At 28.2% G+C, this 13,820-nt stretch overlaps 4 protein-coding genes across 6 annotated transcripts; 3 read left to right on the forward strand and 1 right to left on the reverse strand.

Moving 5' to 3' along the window:
* The first annotated feature begins 201 nt into the window (after positions 1-201).
* On the forward strand, positions 202-2,855 carry LOC122394765 (glutathione hydrolase 7-like). Its single transcript, XM_043391882.1, has 9 exons — positions 202-391; positions 825-991; positions 1,066-1,223; positions 1,281-1,360; positions 1,448-1,720; positions 1,826-2,116; positions 2,202-2,268; positions 2,331-2,564; positions 2,645-2,855. Exons 1-9 carry the CDS (start codon positions 370-372, stop codon positions 2,853-2,855), a joined length of 1,503 nt encoding a protein of 500 aa, XP_043247817.1. The 5' UTR covers positions 202-369.
* Positions 2,856-3,071: 216 nt separating this feature from the next.
* Positions 3,072-4,455, reverse strand: LOC122394781 (GDP-fucose transporter 1). The gene is made up of 4 exons (XM_043391905.1): positions 4,322-4,455; positions 3,978-4,182; positions 3,775-3,913; positions 3,072-3,712 (listed from the first exon to the last, which is right to left on the reverse strand). Exons 1-4 carry the CDS (start codon positions 4,387-4,389, stop codon positions 3,123-3,125), a joined length of 1,002 nt encoding a protein of 333 aa, XP_043247840.1. The 5' UTR covers positions 4,390-4,455; the 3' UTR covers positions 3,072-3,122.
* A 265-nt stretch (positions 4,456-4,720) lies between these two features.
* Positions 4,721-9,714, forward strand: LOC122394774 (adiponectin receptor protein). 2 transcript variants are annotated; one of them, XM_043391899.1, is made up of 8 exons: positions 4,721-4,853; positions 6,178-6,455; positions 6,593-6,691; positions 6,771-6,942; positions 7,122-7,519; positions 7,634-7,798; positions 7,872-7,991; positions 9,636-9,714. In XM_043391899.1, the coding sequence occupies exons 2-8, from the start codon at positions 6,210-6,212 to the stop codon at positions 9,684-9,686; spliced, it is 1,251 nt and encodes a 416-aa protein (XP_043247834.1). In that variant the 5' UTR covers positions 4,721-4,853; positions 6,178-6,209; the 3' UTR covers positions 9,687-9,714. The 2 variants fall into 2 exon arrangements, with proteins under 2 accessions (XP_043247834.1, XP_043247833.1); XM_043391898.1 differs by lacking the exon at positions 4,721-4,853 and adding an exon at positions 5,400-5,603.
* A 156-nt stretch (positions 9,715-9,870) lies between these two features.
* LOC122394799 (uncharacterized protein C3orf18 homolog) lies at positions 9,871-12,022 on the forward strand. 2 transcript variants are annotated; one of them, XM_043391936.1, is made up of 3 exons: positions 9,871-11,301; positions 11,612-11,755; positions 11,825-12,022. In XM_043391936.1, the coding sequence occupies exons 1-3, from the start codon at positions 10,948-10,950 to the stop codon at positions 11,879-11,881; spliced, it is 555 nt and encodes a 184-aa protein (XP_043247871.1). In that variant the 5' UTR covers positions 9,871-10,947; the 3' UTR covers positions 11,882-12,022. The 2 variants fall into 2 exon arrangements, with proteins under 2 accessions (XP_043247871.1, XP_043247872.1); XM_043391937.1 differs by having other exon boundaries at positions 9,873-11,295.
* The last annotated feature ends 1,798 nt before the right edge of the window (positions 12,023-13,820 follow it).

Genomic DNA, 13,820 nt, shown 5'->3' on the forward strand with positions numbered 1-13,820 from the left:
CTACATAAATATTATTACATATTTTATCTTTATATTCAGACAAATGACAAAAATACCATTTAACAATTAGTTATAAATGGTATAAAATTTATACGTATTGCTGTATTACACATTATACGATATTAGATAATATTTCTACAATACTTATTATTAATTGTATCGCAATGTAAAATTCGTATATAATTATTTTGTTTTCGCTTCTTTTAATTTTGTCAACTATCCATATGTATTCAATTAATGTTTCGTAAGTATTACAAGACGAAAAGCAGGTCAAATTTACAGTTAGGTAAACACAATGCATATTTTCTCAACACCGTAACGCAACATTATTGATATTTAATTGCTTTAATCAAATTAATTTATGTATTCATGATGCGTTACAATAACTCTCGTAAGTATTGTTCGATTCGACTTTTTGTAAACAAGTCAAACTATTTATTTAAACATAACCTTGTCAATTTTAATATGTACTTACAATTATTATTACTAATGAATTCTGTACAAAACTTTTTGAAAATATGTCATATGTAATAAATACTTGTTATTATCGCTGCCGTTTTTTTCTTTTTTTTTTCTCATGTGTACTCAATTTAGTACCAATAACAACTAATATTTTCAATAAATAATTGCCAGTTTTAAGATCTTCTTTACTAACCTAAATCTTCTCTTAGTAATTTAACTAAATAAATAAAGTTACTATTAATCTAAGATAATTTAAGATTAAGAGGGTATTTATGATATGTAATATGGTTTTATTGTTGTTTTAATTATACATAATTCATTGTAAGACAATCTGTAACGATAAACCTCTTTAATTTTAAAAGGTCCAACAGAAGAATGTCCCTTGACAAAAAATAGAAGTTATAAACATAAGTTAAGTATATATTGTGGAGATGGATTAAAATTCATTATAAGCTGTTTTACCATTTTGACTATTTCTATTACGACAACGTTAATTTTACAAATATTTTACACGGAGAAACATCCTCAGGTATATACATCATTATAAATAGAAATGTAACAAAAATACATATAAAAGTCATATACAATATCGTTTTGAGTTAGGATTATGCAGGAATTCATGGTGCAGTTGCAACCGATTATACAAATTGCTCACAAATTGGTACTAAAATATTAAGAAAAGGTGGGAATGCAGTAGATGCAGCTATAGCAGCTACAGTTTGTATGACGGTGGTAGCACCACATAAAACAGGTCTTGGTGGGTAAGTCATATTTGGAGCCGCATTAATATTTGTTAAATCATCTAATTATAATTTTAGGGGTGGCTATATCATGATATATAACCATAAAGAGCAAACAAATCCAGTTATTATTGATTTTGCCAATAATACGATCGGGGGTAGATATATTTAGATAATACTTTTAAAATAAATGGTTCAAATTTATTTATAAATGTTTCATAGTGTCTGTGTAATTTATACATCAGGTACTTTTGCGCAAAGTAAAATGCGTATACCAGCTGTATTACAAGGATTAAAATATGCACATACCTTAGAAGGTAAACTATCATGGAGTGAAATTATCATGCCTTCTGTAACTTTAGCTAAAGAAGGATTTGTTGTATCAAAGGAATTGGCAACCGAAGTATCAAAAAACGTTAATTATGAAATTTTGTATGGACACCTTAGTGCAGGGGATATATTAAAATTAGATATGCTTGGTGATATGTTAAATGCTGTAGCAGAACATGGCATTAATGGTACGTTGTGTTTTCACTGTATCGACGACAGTGAAATTGTAATTTTATACAATTTTATCAACTTTTTGTAATTCAAATTTGCTTACCTGTTTTTCTTCTTTTCAGTGTTGTACAATGGAACTTTTTCACAAAAACTCCTACATGACAAAGATCAACTTTCAAAGTTGTTGACACAATTAGCAAATTATAAACCTCTTGTATATGTAGCAAAGAAATCGAGCTTCTATAAGCATGCAGTGTATTATCCTCCACACATGTCATTGTTAGAGTCAATGATTGTATCTCTAAAAAATCTTAAAATATCTACTGAAAATGTATCTGTAACAGAAACACAAATTCGTGTAGCCGAAGCATTGATACATTCTGTTTCGATTCAGTCGCAATTGAAACAACATGGTTTGCAATATTTGTCATATCTTTATCTTTATTCAATAATATACATTTTACAGCTGTATCAATTTTATGAAATAATAAATTATAGCAGAGGAAGAAAAATATACTGGAGTCATGGCAATGGATTGGAAAGATACTTATGTTTGTATTATAACGTTAGTATTGCAATCTATCTATATACATTATTTAACAAATTAATAATTTAAATATACTATAGTGGGCTTAGTGCGCCATTTGGTCTTGGACACATGTCAAATGCTGGGTTCCTGTTAGATAAGACTGATACAAACAACAGTTTAACTATGCTCGCGCCAATCATCTTTCATAGTGAAAAAGCATTATGCGGTTTGCGAGGAATATTTGGAACGGATGATACATTAATTATTGGACAGTTGTTATATAATATTATAGTGCGCGAATTAAATGTTTCCGAAGCCATTGAATATCCAAGGTAAAAATTCTATTATATACTTTATATTATGATGGAGATGAAAACATTATTCTTCTAATGAATAGTTTTATTGTCCTTAGGTACTATTTCTTATTAGATGGGCTTGCTGTAGAAAGCGATCAGAAACATTCTGTAAGTGTTCTACTACGGAATCAATTAAATACAATGGTACCAACACTGTACGTAGATACTGATTTAGTATTAAAAAGTGTAAATGCTATCATAAAAAGAAAAGATTTAATGTCAAGTCATTCGGATAGCCGAGGAGGTGGTCTTGCATCACGATTTTAAAATTTATTTTCTATCTCATCTATTAAAAATAATATATTCAGTAATTCGTATTATTTTATTAAAATAATTCATTCGTAATTATTTTCATTTACTTATTTTTATACAAATTTTTATACAATAAAATTTTAAATACTATCTACACTAGTCATATTACTATAGACTTTTGTACATCACATATAAAATAACTGTACAATTTAATTATTCTAAATGCATATAGACTTAAATAAAAGTACATATTTATTTTTACATTCTCTCGTTCATACTTTATTACAGTTTTAACTGTTTTCTTTCCTCTCTGTATTCTTTGCTTAAATCTAGTTGTCTTAATCTGGCATACATTGCACTAGCACTAAGCACAATTGCATTACTTGTCCACCACATAAATGATTTTTCTTCATTGAACCAATAAGTTGCCAAAACTGTTTGCGCACAAGCTTTAGCAGTTCCACTAATGTTATGCGTCAAAGGGGATGTTATTTTTATTTGGAGCGCAGTAACATAGCCAATAGCAAACCCACAAATACCACCAATAGTCATAGCAGTCCAAAAAGACAAGGATCCAATTTTATCATAATTATATACTGCAACGTGTTCTCCATTTGCTACCATTAATGGAAGAAATATAATAACACTGTACGCATTGTTGTAATAAGAAAGTAACCAAATGTCTTGGTTTAGTTTAGGGAGAACTTGCTTCACATGAATGGAATACAGAGAAAGTGTTAATGACCCAAGTACACCAAAAATTGTTCCTACAATAGATAAAGAACCTGCAATATTTTCCTGGTCCACACCAAGCCAAAATCCAATCACAAGAAATCCACAGCATGCAATACACTTTATAGAAGTCTTTTCACCTGTGAAATTATAATAATTCATTATATTCATTGACACTGTCATTTTTAGTAAATATTCTTACCAAGTATGAGATATGTGAAAATAACATTAAATACTGTTGTTAATGAACGTCCCACGTAATAAAACGCAACACCAACATATTTTAAACATAAATTATTAGTTGCAATCATTCCAGTAAATAAAAGAGACAATGGTAATACCTATAAATATAACAGTTGTAAACTCATTCTTTTTATTAATATTGTTTTACATTATAATCATTACCTTTCTAAATATTTCCTTACTATATGGATTTCCGTTCGAAAACTTAATATATGTTGGAAAACACTTTGATAAATTACTAAAAGTTGCATATATAATTAAACTTACTATACATTGACACCATGTTACAAAAAGTGGTGCGTCCAAGTTTATAATACTGCTGGATAAAAGAGCTTTGTTTATAAATACTGTTAATATAGATACTGTCCTGCAAATATATTAAACTGTATAAATGAGATTGTCATTTTAAAACTATTAATTTTTCTGTGTTAAAAATTTCCTTTAATATAAATAAATAACATTATATTTTGTTAACAACTATCAACATAGGTTGTTTTTTAACTTACCAGTACATCATAACTACAATTGTGATGTATAGGAATTTTGAATACATTCTATTTTTTAACTCTGTCATTATAAATATTTGACTTGATCCGTTGTTAAAAAATTAAAACGCCGATTACAGTCGATTATTCGAACGTTCGATTATCGGATCACAATAAAACACAGAATAACAAAAATGAAAAAATATCAATGTATCGACCAACTACTATCGATGTTAATCGATTTATAAATGACAAAACATCGATATAGTCTTGATCAAGACACGATCTTGACATATGTCAAGATACCGTTACTAATTACATATACATTTCGTGAATACGAGTGAAACTGTAAGACTATAAAGAAAATGGATACACGGCTTTAGTTTTTAATCGTGTGACGAATCTTATTCAATTTCTGACCAAAAATGTAGAGGACCAATTACATACTTTGATTCACGGTCACGTAGTTTTACGTACTTTAATACTTCTTTGTTAAAAGTGAAAACACAAAAGGTTCGACAAACTGTCAAAAACTCCATGGTCTGCATATGATGTAGTGTATATTTTAAATAATAAACGTCATAAATAAATCACTACACATTGGTTCTTTCGTTTTATAGTATTCGAATTAAATTTTGCCCATCTCTGTTAACGACATTCTACATAAACCAGAAGTATCGTTAAATGGAAAATACATACACGTAGTGACTGTATACATTAACTTGTGAGAGTCTAACATTTTTAAATGTTAGATCTATATGTATGTATGCATACATCTATATTCAACGTTTAACAAATGGAGATAATAGTTATATAAGCTTACAAGTTTTTTACACTATATTTAAGTAAACTTTTGTATTTTAGATAACAAAACAAAGTTCACAGGGAAAATAATATTTTCAAATTTTACCATCATAGCAAAATTCACTTTAACTGAATTACAATATGACGGAAATCGAATTAATATTTTTCCTTTTGAATTAATTTTAATATAAATATTCACATCAATGCGTCGTGTGTATGACAAGTTAGTGTAGAAAAATAAGTATGCGTACATACATACATATATACGTACATACCAGCGATTGTAACTGGTATATAAATGTTGACACGTGGTATGGTATCTAGTATTCGGCTATTTTCGACATCTGTCGTGGCAATGAACAACTGAAAATTAGTAGTCGCATAAAATAGTTTGTACCCACTAAAAGCATGTTTTGAATTATTTATGTTTATTTATTACGGTGAAACTTCAAATTTTCTCGACGTAAATGTAAAAGTTAGGAGATTTGTCGTGCGACGGGTACGTATTAAATATGTCTTGTATTCGATCGTCAATCAAACACTGTATTTATCGAACTATTACTCTAATTCTGTTTTTCAAAAAACCGTGTAAATTCTCAAAGTAATTAATCATTTCATGGTAAACAATTATCTATAGTTTACTTAGATTAACGTATTATTGTCAACATTCTCTTTTCCGCAGTTATCGAAACGTATGTGTATATTTATCGTAATGTCATTATATAAGAAGTCATGACCTTTTTAAGTTCTTATTATTTCCTAAACATTATTCGGTACGTTGTTGATCGTTTGAAATTTAACAAATTACACAATTTTAAGTCCTGTAAGTCTTGTGAACCTAGCATTATGTAATTGTGTAATTTTCTATTCCTTTTAATTCTTGTCATTACATTTAGATACTACTGGAATTAATTAATTTATATTAAAAATAAATAATTATTAATAACAAAATCTTCTGTATCTGCCATTATATTATAGATGTATCTACATTAATGTACAATATCAATTAAAATTTCATATCGATGTTTAAATTGTACAAATGTAATTTTATAATAGTTTCGTACTTTTTCTAGAAACTTGAAGGTATTTATTACAATTCAAAACCATGTTGCATTACGAGGATTTCATCGTTGAGGACAAAGGGAGCGATGAAAACAGTACAACAGAAGCAGGAATTCGTCATAGAATTCCATGGAGCGATCGTGTATCGTTAAATAGCGAAGTGCCAGGCTTGCATGAAGTTAAAGAATTGTTGGATGATGACGACGCAAGCTGTTTGGCAGAAGAAGAAGATGGAGTTGGCTGTCCTTTACCTTCTACTCCAGAAGATGATCATCTTTTGGATTGCGAGGTATGTAATTATAAAATTTATATCGCATTTACAAACTTGAAATTTAAATATCCTATTGATTATTAATAATATAAAGTTAGAATTATTTGTTCTACCTTTAAAGATTTTTCTGACATCCATAAACTATCGTGTTATAGATGACAGAGGTATTGAAAGCTGGTGTATTAAGCGATGAAATTGATCTTGGTGCATTAGCACATAATGCTGCAGAGCAAGCTGAAGAATTTGTTCGCAAGGTAAATATTGCGTATGGCGTGCTTATTTATAGTATCAGATTAATTTTTAAAACTTATTGCTTAATAATTATTTTTAAAGGTGTGGGAAGCATCGTGGAAACAATGTCACTTTAGAAATCTCCCAAGATGGTTACAAGATAATGATTTCTTACATGCTGGTCATAGACCACCTTTACCATCATTTTATGCTTGTTTTAAAAGTATATTTCGAATTCATACTGAAACTGGAAATATTTGGACTCATTTACTTGGTAAGATTTTTAAATATGATAATTACTATCAAATATTTTACCTACTATTTATTAATTGTTACTTATTTATTTACACATATTCTTCTGACAATCAATATGTTTAAAATATGTATGTGCAAACAAAAATTTTACTTTACATGTTGATTAATTTCTAATGAATGCTAATATATGTTATACAGGATGTGTGGCATTTATTGGCATAGCTATATTTTTCATAACACAGTCTCCTATAGAAATACAATTGGAAGAAAAATTGGTGTTCGGTACATTCTTTGCTGGTGCTATCATATGTCTAGGAATGTCATTTGCCTTTCATACAGTACACTGCCACAGCGAATGTGTTGGAAAGTTATTTTCAAAACTTGATTATTGTGGAATAGCTATGCTAATTATGGGTAGTTTTGTACCATGGTTGTATTATGGTTTTTACTGTGATTATCAACCTAAACTTATTTACTTATCTGTGGTCGTAATACTTGGTGTAACAAGTATTGTCGTATCATTATGGGAACGATTTGGTGAACCAAGTTACAGACCATTAAGAGCAGGTGTTTTTATGGGATTTGGTCTTAGCGGGGTAAGGCATACACACACACAATATATATATATATATTATACGTAACGTCTAGCAAAAAATTATCAGTTACATCGCAAAGCACAGTATCGCATCGAGGAACTTTAATTGTTGTAGGTAATACCAGCAGTTCATTATGCCATTGCAGAGGGTTGGTTTAAAGCAATTAGTCAAGCTTCCCTTGGATGGTTAATATTAATGGGATGTTTATATATCTTAGGTGCAATGTTTTATGCATTAAGAGTACCTGAACGATTTTTCCCTGGCAAATTTGATATTTGGGTAATTATACATTCTTTCAAACATATTTTCCAGTTAATAATTTGCCGCTTTATTAAAATATTATAATATTTAGTTTCAGAGTCATCAAATTTTCCATGTATTAGTAATTGCTGCTGCTTTTGTTCATTACCATGGAATAACTGAGATGGCTATGTATAGAATGACAATAGGAGACTGTACAAATCCATCGCAGGTGATAGCTTTTTAACTATGCAACGGATATATGAATGTGTTGTTGAATTTCATCTCGTCATATTATGGAGAAAACAATTCCTAAATTTTTGTATGTCGGTAGATCTGTACTATCAAAGAACTGCTGGAAACAATATCATAAAAATAAATGGTACAAAACTTCTTATATGTTATCACGACTAAAAAATTTAAAATAAAATTTATAAAGGTTCTATAAAAACAATAAAGTGCTGTATGTGATAAAGAAGATTACTAAGATGAATTTATAAGATTTAATTAAAATTTCTTTACATCTTCATAGATCTGAATTTCTGAGAAACAAACTTAGCTTTACATTAATGAATGATTATACATACAATTTATTTAATAGTTATAAATGTGTTACAAATATGATAACATTAAAATAACTTACTTTCATCGACCACTTAATATTGATTTCTTGTTTCGCGCAGTTCTCTTATTAAGAAGAAGTTAATGAAAATTATGAATTATTAAACAAAGTACAGAGATATATGACAACGAACTTAATTATCTTAATTGTATTAAGATTTAGGAACAAATTGTAACTACAAATGATTTTATAGCGTAAGCACTATAAAAATTGTAATACATCTCGAACACAAACATTGTTAAGCAATGAAAACTATTTATTATAATGATTATGGGAACTATAAAAATTTAACTTCTTTTGGATCACATTTGTAAGAAACGGTAATACTGGTTTTTCCAGACTGTATATATTCCAAAATTTATGTACGATAATTTTTGCACTCTAGCTTTCTATTCCAAATGCTGAATGCAGTTTCCATTTTTCAGTATTAGTAAAATAATTTTTATTAATACAGTTCTTGTTAAATATTTTTAGTACTTTCTGTTCTTTCCTACCAACCTGTATTTATCATGGAATATAAATTGCATTGCAATTCTGTTGATTTTTAATATAAAAAAATGTTGAATATTTCTGTTATTATTGTAGGGTCTAATACTTATAAAAGAGATACTGTTGAACTTTTTACATAAATAATTCTTAATACTGGTAAATTAATAAAGAAGGGAATTATGCATTTCACATGTAAAAACACAATTATCCTACTTTATGTAATTTTCCAAAATATATTTTTCTAAACAAATATTGTAGTATCATTTCTAGATTACATAAATGTACTAGAAATATCTTTATCTAATATAACGAACGACAATCTAAATATTTGGAAATGAAAATAAGATTTAAATGTCCTTGTGTAGATTAAATTTTTTAAAAATTTAACAAATTAAAAATCTTTAATAGAAAAAAGAACTGTTTACAAAATGTATAAAATGTACCAAAGCATGACTTTGCCATTAAAAAGGATAAATTTTCATGAATGTTCATGTTTTAGTGATGTACCATTTATATTTATCGTCAGAACAAATGTTTCTGAATAATAATAATCGTGACTTGTTAATTTTTTTATTTGTTTTTGTATACAACTTTTCGTCGTACCTTGATACCTAATTTAATTTCAGAAATAATTCGGGCGTTTATTTATATTGTTTCTAAATAAATTTTTATACGAAATACTTGTAGACATAAGTTATTAAAAGCTTCTTTATAGGCATGATTTAATAAAAAGTAGTGTATTCATTGAGGTATTAACTATTTCAGAGAATTATGAGAAAAATGTCCGGATCCGTGGAACGATGCTATATTAAATAAATACGATAAACGATATTAATATACAAACATTAATTATAATCATAAATAAAACATCAATTACATTAATATTAATATTTCAGTACATTATTTACAATATAATGTGTATGTATACATTTACAGCTACCATGTTGCTTAAACAAAATTAGTAAAATTTTTCCTTTATCCATTTTCTTCTTGTCTTGTTACTAATTTACGAGATAATGCTATATGTAGGTAATAATACGTAGCAAACGTCCTGCATATGTACACATATACGCATATTTTACATATCCAGTAATAATACAGTGATAATTCTAATCGATAACAAAAATCACGTTCTACGCAAGAAAATCTGTTTTGATCGAACATTTTTATTCTTTTTGTATACATTGTAATTGAAAGACGTATCTGACGTATTACGTATTAAAATCGATAGAACAGAACTCGATAAGCACATCGATAGATGATACTGTTGTGTTTTGGGTAAGGCACAAGGCACAGTTCGATACGTACTGTTTACAGTATAACTGTAGTTCGCAGTTCGCTCCATGTAATTCATGTAGAGTATCGTAGAGTATGCAGATGCATGGAGAGTGCATCTTCGAAGTAACGCAAAATCGCATCGCGATATTACAGAAATGAAATGTTAAATTGGACAAGAAAATGTCTATAATTTATTTGTGGAAAAAATAAAAGTCACGTATCAAAAAAACTCCATCTGCCGTAATGATTAGCCAATAAACAAAAACATGCAACTCCGTTGTCAACTACTTGGTATTCTTGTTCTAAAAGATTGATAGTTTTCAAGTGGAAATATAAAATCAAGAAGATTCTAAACGGAAGCATATGTATAACAATCAAATTACGTTCTGTCCCGAATGATGTGAAATTCTTATCGGATTTTCTATTGATAGTATAGAACGAAAATTTATCAAGATGCATAGTTATCTATTCGTTTACGAATCCAAACCAACAAATGTAATCTCTATTTTATTCCAGTTACATTCTGTAACTATGAATGTGTGATAAAGTGGTATATTAGCAGCATACTATGGTTATTCAGAGTACATTAAAATAAAGTAGTGTCTGATACAATAATATATTAATGTTATTAATATATCGGTAACGAAGTAATTAATGTTATACCACTTGCACATTATGTTTACTGTTTTTTGTAGAACAAAGTAAACAAGTCATATTGTACAATGTCGAAAGCTTAGATTTCTTTAGGATTAAAATCATGTTTTTCATAAAATCAAATGCAGTTCTTTGATTAACAACAATGAATGACATGAATATAACAAGCACCACGAGTTCAGTAACATCTGTGATGTTACTCAATAATAGCAAAAATTATACCGCTACAGTGGCAAATAATATATCCGACGAACCATCCGAGACATATATGTATTCTACGGAAGAAAGTGTAACTAGTCAACAATTATGGAATGTTTCTAAGGCCACAACATCATTGCCTAATAGTACACTAGTTTCATTTGATACTTCAAGCAACAGCATATATATGTCTACAACAACAGAAGCGTTCGATGAATTTGGTCCACCAGATGGAATAGAATACATTTTTGTACCACTTGGTGTAGTGGTCTTTGTTATTGTATTATCAGCTGTGGTATGGGTAGCGATATCACTTTTGTATTTAAATCATAATCTTTCTCTGATATTAATTTGCAGAAACAAAAGCATAAAATAAAAATTATGATCAAATTACAATGCTTGGATAAATATTTCTACATTAGGTATTATTACCTTTTTGCAGTATAGTCTAAGTTTGTTGATCAGTTTGTATTGCAATATTATATTTAAAGTTTTATTAATCCATAGCATTTTTTTGGAAAAAGCATAATTTTTTTTTATTAGCAGAATCTATATATTTTCGTATCGCTCGACATAATGCTCGTTATCGACAATATACTATACTTTTAAAGGTGATAATTATATCAAGAAAAAGAAAATTGGAACGCTTAAGGCACAGACTTATGCCAATGTACAATTTTGATCCTGGGGAAGAAGAAGAAGACGACTGGGAAACTGAATTATTGGAGGAGTGTTACAATAACCATCAAAGGCGTGTATGTATGATACTTTTACTTTCTATGTTAATCAATTCATCGATAGCGCAAAATAATTTTTTTTCATAGCAAGGATATCAATCTATGGATACAGAAGAAAATGCTGAACTCTTTGGAAATCATTAATAAAAATGAAAATAGTCATTTAAAAACGTATTGTCTTCAGTTTGACTAGATTATAAATAACAGTATTTATTAGATTTTTATGTTCACTCGATGCTTCACCAGGTTGTATATATGTTTCTCAAGTTAGAACAAAATCAAATTCCACAGGTTTTTTTATAAAATAACATTTTTTGAAACATTAGAATGTTTTATTAAAAATTCTATAGCACTATAGTAGAATTGACTTTATTTGTTATAAATCACAAATTGAATTCATGCTTAGCAAAATAGTTCCATAATAGATATATGTGATAAAACAAAAATAATAAACATTATTTTATCATTAGTATTCACTCTATACTGTTTATAACAGTTTTGTTCCAAGTGTAAAATTTTTACTATGTGCTTTTGAAAACTAATTATGTGATATGTGTATGTGTGTGTGTATGCGTACACATACACAGAGTATGTAAAAAATAAGATCGAATACTTGAAGGTCTTATAGTACTCACAGAGAGGTGCAAAAGGTATCTAATCAACATGGAGGGATTAATTTTAAGGTCCATGTTGATTACACAATTTTCACTGTTCTAGGCGAGCACTGTAAATCCTACACGTCTTGTATCTTACTTTTTAAATACTCTACATATGTATCCATTTCCTTCGAACATATATTAGTGAAACGAAATTTTCAAAAGTTGCAACACTAAATGTTGAAATTTTGTTTTTCCACATGTAGTATTATAAAGTATTAAACATAACAATATTAGATAATCTATGATAAAGAAGAAATAAGTACATACAGTTTCAAATATTATGAAAAATTTGTCTTCAAAAAATTCTCTCAAATAAATAATTTAAAAATATTTATGACTGCATTCCATTCGTTTGGTGTAATGTCTAAACTTAATTATAAAATATTCTCTTATGCTCACCCTAACCCAAACCTTTAATCAGGAAGAGATATTTGTTAAAATTATAATCTCAAGGTAAAAAACAGTTTTAACTAAAATATAAAGTGTATACAGGAATTAAGAGAGTACCTTATAAGTTTATTTACTTTAATACAAATTTAACATTCACACATATGCTTGCGTCAAGAACGTCATGTTTACATATTCAAGTTTAATTAAAAAAGGACATTATTTGCACATAATACATACTAGTATTTTAATTTTTTTTTTATTTCTTACAGCATTATATCTATGAAATTATTTACTTTACGAATCATGATACACATACAGAGCAAAAAAGGTAACAAATATGATTTAATAATACGTTATATATATTTTTTTTTTTTTTTTAAATTTGCCTTATTCATTTAGACAGTATATGCGTACGTTTATACGGTCCGGATTGACGACAAAATCGTAGCATTCATCTACAAATAATGCAAATTCAGGAATACATGTTTGTGCTTTCACTTATCCTTGCACATATTATATATACATGTGTATATTTATATATGACACAGTTTGTTTCTTTCAATTTGTCCTTTCATAAAGCAATATGTAGGGAAAATCAATTCGGGCAGGAATTACTAGTTATATTCAGTCACATATTTTAATCAATCTTTATGAGGTCTGTGTCTAATAAGAAATATTACCTAATTGTCAACTCTATTTGTGTGTAAAGTTTTATAAAAAATCAGAGTATTGAAAAATATTAGACACATACTTTCTTACTGGCTAATGTTTATTTTTAATAATTAAACGTAGTATTTCATTCGTTCGAACGCATATACGAACGGGGGAAAAATAATCAAGTTCCATAAAAACCGGAGATTGTCAGTCAAATGATCAGTACAATATTCTTAATGAGAGGCAGGCAAAATTCACGTCTGGAGCAAAGATTTAGAATAACGAATAAAACATAAATAATTTTAGTTGCACATTTGTTCCATAAAAATTATAATTTGAAGTACACAAATAATGTTTCATGTTGAACAAATAAAAAATTA

The sequence above is a fragment of the Colletes gigas genome, unplaced genomic scaffold (assembly GCF_013123115.1).
Source record: "Colletes gigas isolate AHSC1104 unplaced genomic scaffold, ASM1312311v1 Colletes_gigas_Sc00004, whole genome shotgun sequence".
Taxonomy (NCBI): Eukaryota; Metazoa; Arthropoda; class Insecta; order Hymenoptera; family Colletidae; genus Colletes; species Colletes gigas.

What these genes read in the sequence shown, in the direction of transcription:
- LOC122394765 (XM_043391882.1), top strand. Translation starts at nt 370, where the DNA reads ATGATGCGTTACAATAACTCTC. An exon ending in CATAAAACAGGTCTTGGTGG is followed by an intron (nt 1,224 to 1,280) that starts GTAAGTCATATT and finishes TTATAATTTTAG; the next exon opens with GGGTGGCTATATCATGATAT. An exon ending in GTCGCAATTGAAACAACATG is followed by an intron (nt 2,117 to 2,201) that starts GTTTGCAATATT and finishes AATAAATTATAG; the next exon opens with CAGAGGAAGAAAAATATACT.
- LOC122394781 (XM_043391905.1), bottom strand. Translation starts at nt 4,389, where the DNA reads ATGACAGAGTTAAAAAATAGAATGTATTCAAAATTCCTATACATCACA. An exon ending in ATTGTAGTTATGATGTACTG is followed by an intron (nt 4,183 to 4,321) that starts GTAAGTTAAAAA and finishes ATATATTTGCAG; the next exon opens with GACAGTATCTATATTAACAG. An exon ending in GTAAGGAAATATTTAGAAAG is followed by an intron (nt 3,914 to 3,977) that starts GTAATGATTATA and finishes TTATATTTATAG; the next exon opens with GTATTACCATTGTCTCTTTT.
- LOC122394774 (XM_043391899.1), top strand. Translation starts at nt 6,210, where the DNA reads ATGTTGCATTACGAGGATTTCATCGTTGAGGACAAAGGGAGCGATGAA. An exon ending in ATCATCTTTTGGATTGCGAG is followed by an intron (nt 6,456 to 6,592) that starts GTATGTAATTAT and finishes ATCGTGTTATAG; the next exon opens with ATGACAGAGGTATTGAAAGC. An exon ending in ACTGTACAAATCCATCGCAG is followed by an intron (nt 7,992 to 9,635) that starts GTGATAGCTTTT and finishes TAACTATTTCAG; the next exon opens with AGAATTATGAGAAAAATGTC.
- LOC122394799 (XM_043391936.1), top strand. Translation starts at nt 10,948, where the DNA reads ATGAATGACATGAATATAACAAGCACCACGAGTTCAGTAACATCTGTG. An exon ending in TATTATCAGCTGTGGTATGG is followed by an intron (nt 11,302 to 11,611) that starts GTAGCGATATCA and finishes ATACTTTTAAAG; the next exon opens with GTGATAATTATATCAAGAAA. An exon ending in ACAATAACCATCAAAGGCGT is followed by an intron (nt 11,756 to 11,824) that starts GTATGTATGATA and finishes TTTTTTTCATAG; the next exon opens with CAAGGATATCAATCTATGGA.